The sequence below is a fragment of the Neopelma chrysocephalum genome, unplaced genomic scaffold (assembly GCF_003984885.1).
Source record: "Neopelma chrysocephalum unplaced genomic scaffold, ASM398488v2 Primary Assembly neopelma1_43, whole genome shotgun sequence".
Lineage (NCBI taxonomy): Eukaryota > Metazoa > Chordata > Aves > Passeriformes > Pipridae > Neopelma > Neopelma chrysocephalum.
In genome coordinates this window covers 14,900,775-14,914,404 of record NW_020897702.1, presented here as the reverse complement: position 1 = coordinate 14,914,404, position 13,630 = coordinate 14,900,775, and the positions used below count along the sequence as shown (strand labels likewise).

Below are 13,630 nucleotides of genomic sequence, written 5' to 3'. Positions count from 1 at the left end.
CCAAGGCTCAGGAGATCAGCTGTGAGAATTTTCTCACCCTTCTTTGAAAGCAACAGTGTAGCAACAGGAAATAATCCCAGGCTGCAGCTCAGAGACAGTTTTATTTAAATGCTGTTACATTCTGTACAGAATAAATACCTATCCAGGGCTTCAGTACAGTGAGAATTCAGTGACAGGGAAGTTAGGGAAAACACCTGATCAAGCTATTTTCAGTCAAATTACAACACAATACACTCAGCTGGGTCTTCTCTAACATCACACACAGGCACCTTCATATCTCACAGGAGGGCAAGAGGCAAGTCACAATATGCACTACTTTTAATGCCAAATAACTGCAATAAACACTTTAGGTAAGATCTTTCTCCATTTGGAACAGCTGTGTAGCTCACTGCAGCAGACTTTCAGCAGTATCACCAGAGCCTGAGAGAGAAAAAAAAAATCTATTAGCACTTTTACTCCAAAAAAAAGCCATTTTCCCACTATCCAATCTAAATCTCCCCTGGCACAACTTGAGGCCATTTCTTCTCATCCCACAGCTTCTTAATTGGCTGACCTCCACCACACTACAGGTAAGAGCAAGAAGGTCCTCCCTGAACCACTTCCTTCTCCAGCCTCAACATCTCCAGCTCCCTCAGCTGCTCCAAAATGAACTCGTGCTCTAGACCCTTCAGCAGCTCAGTTGCCCTCTTGACACACAAGCAGCAACTGGGCTACAAGACTGCTCATACCACAACCCTTTTGTTCTCCAGCTTTAACTTTCCATGCTACAAATGTCAGCTGGTTTCAGAATGAAACAGAGCAGCCTTTCCTCTACATCAGCATCACAAAAACCCAAGGGCAGAAGATTAACATCCTTTTTCACCTCAAAAGGCTTAAGGACATAAGGTGTATCTCCTCATAAATAGACCATAGCACACACTACGTGTCCACGGCATCCTGCAGAGGATTTCAATTTACGGTCACCGCGTTAAGAGCTGCTGGTTTTTCAGCCATGCAAACCCTCTTTGAAGTGACCTTGAATCTCTTTGGTAAGTGCTCTTACCTTCACACTCACTTTGGTAGTGCTCAGGTGGAGTTTCTCATCCCTCTGACATGCAGCAACTTGGTAGCAGACACTGGAAGTTAAAAAGTCAGGTTTGGTTAGTGTAAGGGAAGAGTTAACAACACACAAGTTGGATATAAATTGCATGGAGCAGCCTTGTCTCCCTTTTTTCCTTCTGTTCAAAAGCACCACCTTCTCAATAGCAGCTCTGGAGTCCAATCTACAAAGGTTCCAGCTAGAACTTTGGAGGCACCCAAGGATACCAACTACATACCTACACCTCAGCAGCAACTTCCTCCTAGCAGCAAAGGGAGCATTGTGTCTGTGACCTACATTGAAGCTTTATTCCCAGCAGCCTTGGTGCCACATCGTATGGCAATACAAGAGTCTGATGGACTTGCTTTACGGTCATGTCCACAGCTCACCAGAAACAGTAACATCCCAGCAGCCTTGGTAATGACCAGACACTCCTCTCACTGCCCATACCAGGACTTCACTCTGCCCATCCCTTCCAGTGATGGACCAATTAATCCTGCCAACATTAAAGCCAAGTTGTGTACTAACAAGCCTATAATCTTTTAAAAATCTTAAAGTACAGAGGAGATGTACTTGATTCCTCACAACCAACAGCAGTCTCAGACACTAGTACTACAAACCACTGCACAACTGTGACAGCCATTATATACACACACAGGAATGACTCGCAGACGAGTGACCTGCTCAGATACTGCCAAATTCTGGAGTGATCACCATCCAGTAATCTCTGCTACCAGACAACCATTTTTATACTTCTTTCTAAAACAGTTTACTGAAGTTTAAATGTCCTAGAATCATACTAATTTAGCACACAAACTGCATAGTGTGAGAGTAGTAACTCACTGCTTACCCATAAAACAGGTTGCTTTTATCTTCCACAGCTCATCTTTTTAATACAGGGAGGTTCAGTTTGTTCAGTATCCTAAAGCACCTGTTAGAAAGAAGAAACTGAATGCACTTGCTGAGTTCCAGAGGCCAATACTCAGCTCTCACACTGGAACATGAAAATAGAAAGCAAGTACACTCAACTCACTGAAGAGGTCAAAGACTGTTTCAGAAAAAACAGCAGGTTTAACAGACACAGCTGAATGAAAACCAGTGATGCCAAACACTGCACTGCTGTAGCACAGCTTTTTGAACACCTCATCAGGAGAATGCAGCTGGGTGAAAGTTCATACACAGCAACAGCTGCAGTTCTCCATCCATGAACAGCTCATTTTAACATTCAGCCTTCTTCCATGCACCAGTTAGTGTCTGGGAATAAGAGATACTTGTAATTTCACAAAAGCTGCCATGCAACTGGAGAGGGAAAACAGACTCTATGAATTTCACCTAATGCTCCTTTCACCTGAACAGCAGCTGCTCAGTGTGAAACTGTGGAGCATCTCTTTGACACAAAACACAAACGCAGTAAGTTACTTCAAGACAGACACCACAGTGCTGTCTCTTCTTGCCTACAGCCACCACAAGAATAATTACTCCATGACTGAAGGGGGAATTGACTGTTTCAAGCCATCCAGAACATTTAAGCAGCAAAAAATAGTGTTAAAAGTCAGGTATCTACACTAAAACCTAGGTGAAGAATAAGTTCAGCCTGTGTGTAATTTAGTACGTTAGTTGCACCTGAAGTCCCAGAACACTGTATTTTGACTCTTACCAAGCTTTTCCACTTGAATAATTTGTTTCATTTCTATCAAAGCATGTCATAGTATACCTAAAGGAGAATATGGTGCATTATTACAGTTCCTAGGATGCTACATGAAGATGTCTTGCAGTTTTATCCCACAGAGCTAACAGGTAGTTCAATGGGTAAAGCGAAACCACAAGTTTATTCTGTGAGGCGTTTCCAACGACATGAACCTACAGAGAAGATCCTATCGGGATAGACCTCACCATTCCTTGTACTATATATTAACATGACAGATAAAAATCAAGCAGATTGGAAATATATCTGGTATATATCCCATTAAGTGTCTTTTTTAAGTTGTTTCAAGATATTTTGGGGAAGAAGGAGAGTAAATGATTTCAACAGCTGGCACCTGGAGAAGATGAAGTAACTCCCTCATATTAGCAACAGTTTTAACACTAATAGTTAGTTATCTGAAAAGCAAACATCAAAGGCAGTTAACTACAAATATGTACAGAATCCTCCCTATAAATTTACTGTGAAGTGCAACTCACTTGTCCAAGCAAAACTGTCAGTTTAAGCAGTTAACCTGATTACCTCCTTTCTGAATGAGAAATTTGTATGAATGCTTTTTAGGCAAACCAAAGTTACAATAAATTGTTCCCCTAAGAGAGTGAATGCTACAGCAATGCAGTGTTGAAACCAGTTCCTGAAACCCTCACAAAACAGTAAACTAGGTTTGATAGGACTTCCAGCCACCAGAGTCCTTCAGTCATTAAGGTATATGCAAAACTTCAGATGTCATACTAACCCTAGACAGAGCTTCAGACTGCTGTGAAATGGCATCCTGCATTTCTTCTGTTATTTTCTCTAAATACATGCCTCCTGAAAAAGCAAAGTGATGTTACAAACCAGCATGATGTTCCTACAAATCAGCAGAACCTACAACAGCACTTAGTACTTAAGTGGTTCTAACCACCACAAGCATTACTGAGAGTCTCTATTTGGAATCACATTTCAAGCAACTATAGTGTCTGAATATTATGCTGTTTGACAGCTCCTTTTAATTTCGTGTTTATTTTTAAAACAAAGTCACAGTCATGATCTTTCCTCACTGAGACAAGACACTTTCATGTAAAAATAAAGTGACGTGAAGAGGACATTCATGTAGTAATTTGTTCAGAAAGGCCATTCTCACTCACTCTCTTCAGAGCAGTTGAACATTTTGCCAATCATCACAACAATTTTCTCACAGCATTCTCAAGTTTGGGGTTAGATAAACTCATATTTTCTAAAACACTGCATTTTCTCAGTAAGAAAAGAACAGCACTACAACCAGCTTACCAAGTGAAAGACAGACAGACAGCTGACCTGCAACAGGCGAGTGTTAAAAACCAGTCACACACACTTACCAAGACGGTAGTTCAGACTGGACTATCACATGGACTTCCTAAAACAAAGTAAATTGTTGCATCTGATCAATATGGCCAAGATTCTTCAGTATTTCAGTAATTTATTAGGACTTGGGTACTCTTATACTCAATATGAAGCAGGTAGACTGTGGTCCAGTTACACTGCCTGAACGCTAATGACAAAACAAAGCATTTCAATTGAAATCAAAGCCATGGTCCAGAATACCACACAACTACCAACAAGGTCTATCTGCAATTTAAGAAACTGGAGCACTATGGCACAGAAGGTACAACTAAGGGAGTTACCTCACAAAGAAAACACATACACCATTTTAAGACAGCTTAAAAATACGCTCTAATAAACCACGTACAAGAATTCTTCACTGCAAGTATTTTTCCTCTACCCGCTAATTCTACTTGCTTTAGTAGGTAGGATGCAGAATTCAAGCACATCGAAACAAGCGAATTGTTAGATTTTACAGTAGCTGGATTAAGTATGTTTGCAGAATTGTCCCACAAAGTAAACTGTTACAGGTCTCATTGTCACCACTGCAATTAACTTTACAGTGAGGAAAGCATAACCTGTCACTCTTCTAGCCACGTTTTTCAATTCAGACACACGGCAAGTTGTGCCTATTTGCTGAAGAACGAGGCATAACAACTCCACAATGCCTGTGGAATAGACCGTTTCTTAAGCCTAGCCAGTTAACTTCGAAAGAAACCTGTTTAGTGGTCACCTGCTACTCGGATTTATGTCTCAAAATAAAATGCCTCTTTTTTTTTCTTCAGAAAAAGGCAGCCAAAAACCTAAGACTTCAGCTTTTATGATCCTTGTCCAACTACCTCTACCAAGGAAAAAGCCAACTATTTCCTTAATACTTACGCTTAAGTAGAGGCCTTCCACTGCATTCCAGACATCACAGGAATGCCCCTTAAAGAAGAAATAGTTTGGAACAATGTCACTTATTTAACTATACGTTCATCTCGTAACAGTTTAACAGTTTTTGAATGTATTCGACAAGCCTCCCAGTTTGGAAACACTAAACCTACTTGTTTCAACAGAAATACCAAGTTTAACAAGCACATATGCATGAAAACCAACGATGCCAGCTGTTGAAATACTGTAGCACTGCTTTTTGAACACTCCATCAGGAAGACACTGCTGGGTGCAGATACCATACAGTGCACAAATTAGTGTGATTAACTTGCTGTGGAAACAGCATGTCTGAAGAAGTCCAATACTCTTACGCTGAAGCTCAAATGAAATTCAAAGCTTACCTCTTTCATTCCTGCGTTGAACAGAAATTCACTGAACTGACAGATTTGTTAATCAGTGGGCTAGCAAACAGCCATAATAAATCAAATGCTCCCCAAAAAATTAAATCTGCCCACTGCTGCAGCATTGGTGTTCTCATCTGCAAAGAAAGAGATACAACTGAGCTACCTACGCGTCTACAAATCTGGAACATTAAACTCATGCCTGAGATTGATCAGTGGAGTTCATGCAAATATTGTCCCTTCATATAAGTAACACAACTAATATGTTTATCAGCTGTGGGTTGCAAAAGAAGGGTTTTTTCTAAGCACTAGGTTCCAGGTTTTTGTCTACAGCAACAGACAAAACCTGATCAAGTGCTAGAACAGACTGAATGCATTCATCTTTTACTATCTTTGAAACAGCACTTGAAGCTATTTCCCAATTCACTGTATACTTACTGTTAAAAAACTGTCACCTTCCACTACTACTGTGTTTTCTCATTCTAGAGACAGGCAGGTTGAACCAAAAAGTAACTGTGGCAAGAAGTTCAGCATCAGACATGCCATCCTAAGAAGAATCTATGCTGTGTTAAACAGCGCAGTACTCCTAACTACATCACTTGCAAGTAAGATGCCCTGTTCCTATCCTCTTACTAAAGAATGTTCTTGTAAGGTTTCATTACTTGATCACCTTTAGCTCAGCGCTTCCCATGTTACAGGTGTTTTCCTATGCAGTAACCTTACATGGTGGTTTCTTCCATGCTATTTCCTACACTGTCCTGAAGCCACACAAACTTGATAACATCCTACCGTGAGAAGCTTTCACAGCTATGTACATCAAGACTACCAGCTCCTCTCTGCTGTCCCTCCTGTTCTTGCATGGGACATGATTTAAGATGGAATTTTACCACAGGGGAGCCATCAGAAGCTGCAGCTGTATGATATGCCCTGGTACAGAAAGTGTGCGTGAGGCACCACGATGATACTAAGTGTACAGTAGTTCCTCAACATCTTCAGCAGAGAAAAATCGCAGGTAGTATTGTCCAAAGCAGACAAAGTTGCCCTGCAGCATGCAACATCAGGTAAAAACAAAGTATTTCAATACAAAACTTCTAACAAAAACCACACTTAACAGATATTCAAGAACTCAAGTTTTTGTTTTCATTCGAAGAGGCTATAAACTAATTATGGTCAGACTGGTGAAAGAGATGTGGGACTGAACTCTACACCTTGGAACCTTCACACACAAAAGCTGCACAGCTGTGAAGCACTGTAATGCATCCACTTTAACTATAGAGCACTGTTTTTTCAAAACCTCTTGTGAAGTACAGCAAAAAAAGCTACCTGAAGGAAACAAAACTGAAACCAACAGCTTACCTCGTGCAGCAAGAAAACTGAGTGGTATTTCATCCTCCAAAAGCAATATAAACTAGAAGAAAAAGCAAAGTAATAAGAACTGTCATATATGGTCAAGTCAAGTTAAAGGTAGGTTTCAGGAATCAATGTAACAGTTGTAATAAGTTGATTTGCACATGTACTTATCCAGTTCTAATCACAATTGAAATTTAGTTCATTTCTGAGTCACTCAGCAGTTGAACAACAAAATTCATCACATGAACTGCAGAATGAGCAGGACTCCACATACCCCCTTCACTATGCCTCACCAAGCAAGAACCCCACTTCTAGATCCAGGATGAGTCTCTTTCAAGCCATTGAGTATTTCTCAGGTAGGTGCCTAAAAGAGTTACATCTGGCCATTAATTCTGGACTATTATTAAATGCGATCTTCAAATAATGAAGACTAATTTTTCAGTCCTAGAACTACCAAGTTGTAATTGGGAAACTTCCTTCACAAAGGTTTGGTACCTTAGTTCAAGCATGTAAATAATGCAGCTTGACTTGCTCTCAATACTGAGCACCTACTGCCAATCACCTCAGACTGCCATTAAACTAGTAGATAAAACCTTTCCTGGACAACATCCTTGTTCAGCACAGACTACTTCTACCTGCTGAACAGCTGTTAGTTGCTTACAGCAATTTGGTTAAGAGCATCTGAGACAGGCAGATGACTGTTTGGTCTCTAAATCTTGTCCATTGACAAGGAAACTTTTTAAACTTTTTTTTTTTTATATTTTCAGCTACCATGACACACAGTAGGACTTGGCTGTATTCAGACCATTTCAAAACACTTACTGGTCAGGTTTCCTACTGACTAAAACACCTTAGAGAAAGTTATTTTCTGCTGGGGCAATGCCTGTTAAGAACTGTCATTATGAAGAGCTTCTATCTTCTGCTAAGTCATGCTCACATCAGAACCCATTCTGGATAGCAGAGGGCAAGAGGGGAAAAAGAATTTTTAACCCAAGATTCACTACGCTGCTACAGTTATTTTTAAGATAACTTACAAATTCAGATTATTGTATTAGATTCAGGAGCAGAGAATTAGTTTTCTGAAAAGTTATTCCACATGGAATAGACAACCTCAATCATACAAACTCGATTTTATGATTATTTGAATGCATTAACCATATTTTGCAATAGACTTCTGTTGAAGTTGACCAACCACTTCTGCATTTTTGTTGTTGGTACTTATTTGCATTAAGCTTCAATTCTGTCTTGAGCCTCTCAACTCTAAGTATTTCAAATCTGCACCTCTAAGCCACAGACCATTCACAAAGTAGTCAGCTATGAAAACTGAAGAAAGGCATTTAAACTGCCCTTTTAACTTGAGCATACAGGTGTATGCATGCAACTTCATACTATTCTATACTGTGCTGCTGCTATGTTACGGTATTTGGACCTTGTTTCCCTGTTTAATTACATAAATTCTATGATCCACTGGTTAACAGAGGTCAAGTTGCAGAAGCCAGAACTTCAGCAAGATTATCAGCCATTGAACCAAGGATATTATAATCCTGATAGAGAATAGCACAGAACATACTTGAAAGCTTAACAAAACAACAGATTATACTTGCTTTGTAACTGTGTCAGACACAAGCCCAATATACTCACATTACACCAGATGTGACTGGGTAGCTTGGTGGATAGCTCAACATTGACTTCAGACCAATGCTTTAAACGAAGCAGGCCATGAAAAACGACCACTGACACCTCGTTTGTCCCATCTGCTGTTCACAGAGGTGAACCTGGCACAGGCAAGGAGTTCTCCTCAGCACTGTCTTCATCATCCTTTATTTCAATCACTTCAGTTGATTTTGCACGTTTTGTTTCTGGCTTTGATTTTTTCTTATTGGGAATTGTGCTGCTTATAATGAAAGAGCTGTTCTCCTAAGAAAATGGAAGACAAGTTGGGTTTTGAGATTCTTAAAATACAAGTAAATAGTAGTAAATCTGCAAACTTCAGTAACTCTTGAGAGAATTGCAGAATTCCTATACGTTCCAGCATGTTATTTAAGAGGTGAGTGTGGACTCTCAAAATAATCTCCTTCTCCATTACAGGCTGAGATTCACGGGTATCACACAGTTAGCTCGGGATCTAAGCTCAAGAACTAAGTATTGAAAACGTTATTATCTACTAATTCCTTAGGTTTAGCAGAGAAAGGTTAGAGAGTTTCTGAAGTTAAGTAATACTTACCACTACTCTGGCATCATATTGCTCTTTATTATCAGAATTCAAGCTGTCCTCATCATCACTGAAATATAAAAAATTCAAATCAAACTCTGTACTTTAATAGTAGCTCAAAATGTGTGAACTGTTTTCCTACTACAAGCCCTGTTTTCTCTTAATGTCTTCTAAAGTGCTACAGCTTGTAGGTTTAAGATATTTCTACATAAGGTCATTCTCAAATTATAGTTTTTGACAGCAGAATGACATCCTAACTAGTAGCAGGATAGAAGGAGTGCTTAGGAGCAGAACAAAGATTTAGTAGCAGATATCATGAGCAGTATTAAGATAATTTGAATTACACTGCCAAACAGGCTAGAAAGCCAGCAAGTTGGAAAGGAAGCAGAATATAATCACAAGCAAGAACGTAAGAGCATAAGCCTCAGCTAACAAGGGTACACAGCTTTCTTCCCAATAACTGAAAAGTTTCTCCATAGTGCCATGAAACACCAGTTATGAACTTAATTCCACTCTCATCCACAGATTTTCTCTGAAGATAGAAAGGACTCCCCAAAAAGAGGTGAAATCATTATAGTACTGTGGTTTCTGTAAGAGGCGCAGGGAGGACTGGTTCCAAAACCTAGAAAGCATTCTAGTACTCATTTCATATAAATAATTGAGTATCTGGATAAGCTGGCTTTTATTCTACAGAGCTTTGTTTCTTCTACTTTTTTGTAAGAAAGCAAACAAATTATTATTACTCATTCTACAGGCTCACCCTAACACTTTGACTCACACTAATTAGCAGTATGAAGTGACTGCTAAAATGAGCTTTGTATCTTTGCACTGCCTTTTAAACTTTTTAGTTTTACAGTGTTGAGTATATTTACAACATAATTATTCTTGCTGATTTCCTGAATTTTTTTATTGCACTAAGGTAACTGCTTGACCATAAAGACCTAAAATGACACTTCAATATTTAATAATGTAAAAAGGAAATTAAAAATTATTCTTTAGTCTTTGGTACAGAACACTCCCATTTATTTGAGGTAACTATTGAGGAATTAATTTCAGGAAAGACTTTTTTAAAATTTATACCACATCATTTTAATCAGACAGTACAAGTCACCATTACAGTCATCAGTCTCCAGATCAGATGAGAAGTATTTCCTTCTATGAGAACTTCCAAGTCACATTTACAAACACAGAACCCCAAGTGGTAGTGTTTTGTTCCCAAAACAATGCTTTCATAGGTTAAAACGACAGGAAAAGAACTGAATTTGATACACCTACAACTCTGTCACAAAAATCACATGCTACTACAAGCAACTGTACTACCTCCTGAATTCCTGAACTGTGAAGAGGGGCAGACTGTACTGGCCTGGAGTCAGTCAGCTCTCTTCACAGCACCCTGTGCCATGCTTTTTTTGGATTTGTGACCAAGTGTTGAAGCCCTACCCATACCAGCAAACAGGCTGGGGGCGGTGTGGGGTGTCATGCACCTCCCTGTACACACACATTTATATTTTAGTTAAAAATAAAAGTTTTATAACATCAAAAAATATAAAGATCAACTTACTTTGTCTCCTGAATAGGAGAAATGGGGCCTTCATCATCTAGGTATTTGTGCTTCCGTAACACCACACATTCTTTTTCTAAGTCTTCACCAGCCTGAAGGGCTTTTAAAGCTTTTTTAAGATGTTCTTCATACTTAAGCACCTCAATGTACTTGAAATATCCCTTTGCAGCTGCTTGCTGAAAACAAAAATTTATCAGGTAAGATCTTATAAACACCACTAAAAGCATTTATATTATGAACCGAATTTGTAATATTACATTGACACCCATATATGTTCTTTCTCTGTTTGCCTTAAAGGGTATTTGACAACATCAGATGTCCTGTTTAAGAGAAGTAAAACCTGTTTAATTGTTCTATTCAAGCACATCAGGTAGAAGCACAACAAAGCCAACTTACTAAAATAGTAATGCTTATCTCACAAATCAGAAGACTTACCTCATAGCCAAGAACCATCTTTAAGGGAATATGTTTCTCCCCATAATGTTTTTCGACAAAAGGGAACTGAAAACCTCTGTCCAGCAGCCTCCTCTTTTGCTCCTGAGGTGAGGCTGTCAGTGGTGGCCTCCCTGTGGGCATCCTTGTGCCCTCACATTTTTTCTTTTTCTTCCTTTTCTTCCCTGAGCCAGCTTTGTTGTATTTTCGGTGTGCAGCGGCTTTAAACTTCTTTCCCCTGAAGTGATAGGCAAAAATGGCTTTCAAATTGAGTTTTGACTTCTGCTGCTTGGAAACTTCCGATGATTTCATTGGACTTTGGGGAGATAGAGAAGAATCTGACGAGCTTTCATTGTCAGGCACTTCTGCAACAGATTCAGCTTGTTGCTTTGAAGATTGACACCTCCTTTTTTGCTTTGAAGGTGCAATGGAGCACCCAGGTCGGCACTCACTGCCACGAGCACCAGAGACATCACTGAAGAAGAAAAGAGTATTTACTTTCAAAAGAATGATTACTTCTATGATATCTGACACAGGTTCTTCACAGTAAAAAATTCTAAACTAGAGGTAAAAACTTACATTTCTGAATCGCTGCTGATAAGTAAAACCTCAGCTGAAGCAGCTGATGATTCACATGTACTGTTAAGATGATTCGAAGACTCCCCAGGAGCAGCATTCTTCTGCCTTAACTGTGAACACTCCTTTCTTGTATTTGTCTGCCATGCATACTCCTTGGATGGCTGCTGATGACCATGTATCAGCTCTTGGACACCGTGGTAATCAGAGCCAGAAGCCTGAGCCTCATCTCGATCAGTCATGTTTCAGTTTGCCCTAAAAATCAATGAGAGTTAAAGAAAATAAAGAAATATGTATGTTAATGAGGCAACAAGCTTTCCACTACTCCAGTCTCACAGGGTAAATTTAAAAGACCAATGCTGAGCAAACTTCAACATAGATTTTCCTTTGAACCAGGAGCAAATACATTAAAGAGTAACAGTTAAGTCACAGACACTTATTTCAGGATATTTATAGCGTTTAGGTTACAAAGAATTTTTACAGCTCTTTTGGTCACCAGTGGAGTTTCCCAGGGCTCAAGACTGAGGATCAAGTGCACCCTAAGTCAGTTTGCAGATGACACCAAACTGGGCAGGAAGGATCTCAAAGGATCTAGACAGGCTGCCATCTATGGGCTGAGGCCAACTATATGAGGTTCAACAAGGCTAAGTGTTGGGTCCTTATTTTGGGTCACAACAACCCTAGGCAGTGCTGGAAAACTGCCCCACAGAAAAGGACCTAGGGGTGCTGGTCAACAGCAGCTGAACATGAGCCAGCAGTGTGCCCAGGTGGCCAATGGCATCCTGGCCTGTATCAGCAACAGTGTAGCCAGCAGGACCAGGGCAGTGATTGTCTCATGGTATTTGGCAGTGGCAAAGCTGCACCTTGAATCCTGTGTCCAGTTCTGTGCCCCTCACTGCAAGACAGACACTGAGATGCTAGTGTGCGTCCAGAGAAGGGCAACAGAGCTGAAGGATCTGAAGCACAAGTCTTATGAGGAGCAGCTGAAGGAGCTGGGGATGTTAGCCTGGAGAAAAGGAGGCTTGGGGAGACCTTCTCACTCTCTACAACTGCCTGAAAGTGCAGGAGGCTGCAGCCAGGTGAGAGTCAGTCTAGAGAAATTGGCATCAGGTTGCACTGGGGAGGTTTATATCATTGGAACAGGCTAACCAGGGAAGTGACTGAGTCACCATCCCCAAAGTGGGATGGCGTAAACATACGTGTGTAAATCCAGTGCTTTGAAACTATGGTTTTGTGCTGGACTCGTCAATACTAGGTAAATGCCTAGATGATTTTAAACACCTTTTCAAACCTAAACGACTCTTTAATGCTATGAAAGGTAATTTTGGACAGCAACCTACACCTATGCCCCATCCACACTATGCCTTATGAGGGCATACTGCTAACAGGGGTTCAACCAAGGCCTGACAAACACAACAGAGAGACAGATCAGCCCAGTACCAGAGCCAGGACACAGGCAGCAATGTCACTCTGACCACACAGGCTGTGGCTGGTACTCACAGATCGCAGCTCAGTATCCTTTGCGGCCTCTCCTGCAGCTCCGTCCTGGACAGCTGGCAGAGCACGCAGAGCCCCTAGGGAGAAAAACAACCAACATCTAAACTTGCTGACTATTTCACAGAGTCATAGTATCTCCTCCCAGAAGAACCTCAGGCTGAAAGGCGCCAGGCACACCGCTCGGCCGCCGGCATCGCGCCAGGGTCGGGGCTGGGGGAAGGCATTTTGAATGCGGGCCCCCACCAGGTCGCCACGGCCGAGGACGCCCCGCGGCCCCTTGCACACTGCCGCCACACGCCTCAGTTCTCGGGGGACGGCTCAACACCGCCGGGACTGTGACCCCGCCCCCGGTTCCCTCGGTGCCCGGGTCCCCGCACCGCGGATGGCGGCGGATGCGCCGCGCCACAACCTACCTCCCGCTCCGCCACTGCCCCACCGCAAAGGGCGCGAAATGGCCGCCCCGCGGCTTAAATAGCGCCAGGAGCTCGCGAGAGGCGCGCGGGCCGACGGGAGGGAGGAGGGAAGCGAAGCGAAGCGAAGCGAAGGAGGGAGGGGCGAAGGGAGGGAGGGAGGGGCGAAGGGAGGGAGGGAGGGGCGAAGGGAGGGA

General features: G+C 41.5%; 1 protein-coding gene and 8 non-coding genes across 12 annotated transcripts; all 9 read right to left on the bottom strand.

The window, feature by feature from the left end:
* Positions 1 to 82: 82 nt before the first annotated feature.
* Positions 83 to 13,483, bottom strand: TAF1D (TATA-box binding protein associated factor, RNA polymerase I subunit D). Of its 4 annotated transcripts, XM_027677423.1 has the most exons (16): positions 13,437 to 13,483; positions 13,027 to 13,100; positions 11,530 to 11,781; positions 10,954 to 11,425; positions 10,519 to 10,694; positions 8,970 to 9,027; positions 8,387 to 8,662; positions 6,752 to 6,803; positions 5,396 to 5,532; positions 5,001 to 5,048; positions 4,118 to 4,155; positions 3,517 to 3,590; positions 2,736 to 2,792; positions 1,929 to 2,009; positions 1,043 to 1,115; positions 83 to 420 (listed from the first exon to the last, which is right to left on the bottom strand). In XM_027677423.1, the coding sequence occupies exons 3-7, from the start codon at positions 11,766 to 11,768 to the stop codon at positions 8,507 to 8,509; spliced, it is 1,101 nt and encodes a 366-aa protein (XP_027533224.1). In that variant the 5' UTR covers positions 11,769 to 11,781; positions 13,027 to 13,100; positions 13,437 to 13,483; the 3' UTR covers positions 83 to 420; positions 1,043 to 1,115; positions 1,929 to 2,009; positions 2,736 to 2,792; positions 3,517 to 3,590; positions 4,118 to 4,155; positions 5,001 to 5,048; positions 5,396 to 5,532; positions 6,752 to 6,803; positions 8,387 to 8,506. The 4 variants fall into 4 exon arrangements, with proteins under 4 accessions (XP_027533224.1, XP_027533223.1, XP_027533226.1 ...); XM_027677422.1 differs by lacking the exon at positions 2,736 to 2,792; XM_027677425.1 differs by lacking the exons at positions 2,736 to 2,792; positions 13,027 to 13,100; positions 13,437 to 13,483 and having other exon boundaries at positions 10,954 to 11,447; positions 11,530 to 11,735.
* Positions 887 to 1,016, bottom strand: LOC113965042. The gene has a single exon (XR_003533416.1). It is a non-coding gene; the product is annotated as a small nucleolar RNA SNORA25 (small nucleolar RNA).
* Positions 2,125 to 2,262, bottom strand: LOC113965041. Its single transcript, XR_003533415.1, has one exon. It is a non-coding gene; the product is annotated as a small nucleolar RNA SNORA8 (small nucleolar RNA).
* Positions 2,841 to 2,972, bottom strand: LOC113965035. The gene has a single exon (XR_003533409.1). It is a non-coding gene; the product is annotated as a small nucleolar RNA SNORA18 (small nucleolar RNA).
* LOC113965034 lies at positions 3,879 to 3,951 on the bottom strand. Its single transcript, XR_003533408.1, has one exon. It is a non-coding gene; the product is annotated as a small nucleolar RNA Z40 (small nucleolar RNA).
* Positions 4,641 to 4,772, bottom strand: LOC113965043. Its single transcript, XR_003533417.1, has one exon. It is a non-coding gene; the product is annotated as a small nucleolar RNA SNORA1 (small nucleolar RNA).
* On the bottom strand, positions 5,166 to 5,304 carry LOC113965040. The gene has a single exon (XR_003533414.1). It is a non-coding gene; the product is annotated as a small nucleolar RNA SNORA8 (small nucleolar RNA).
* LOC113965038 lies at positions 5,628 to 5,754 on the bottom strand. Its single transcript, XR_003533412.1, has one exon. It is a non-coding gene; the product is annotated as a small nucleolar RNA SNORA40 (small nucleolar RNA).
* Positions 6,922 to 6,993, bottom strand: LOC113965039. Its single transcript, XR_003533413.1, has one exon. It is a non-coding gene; the product is annotated as a small nucleolar RNA SNORD5 (small nucleolar RNA).
* Positions 13,484 to 13,630: the final 147 nt, after the last annotated feature.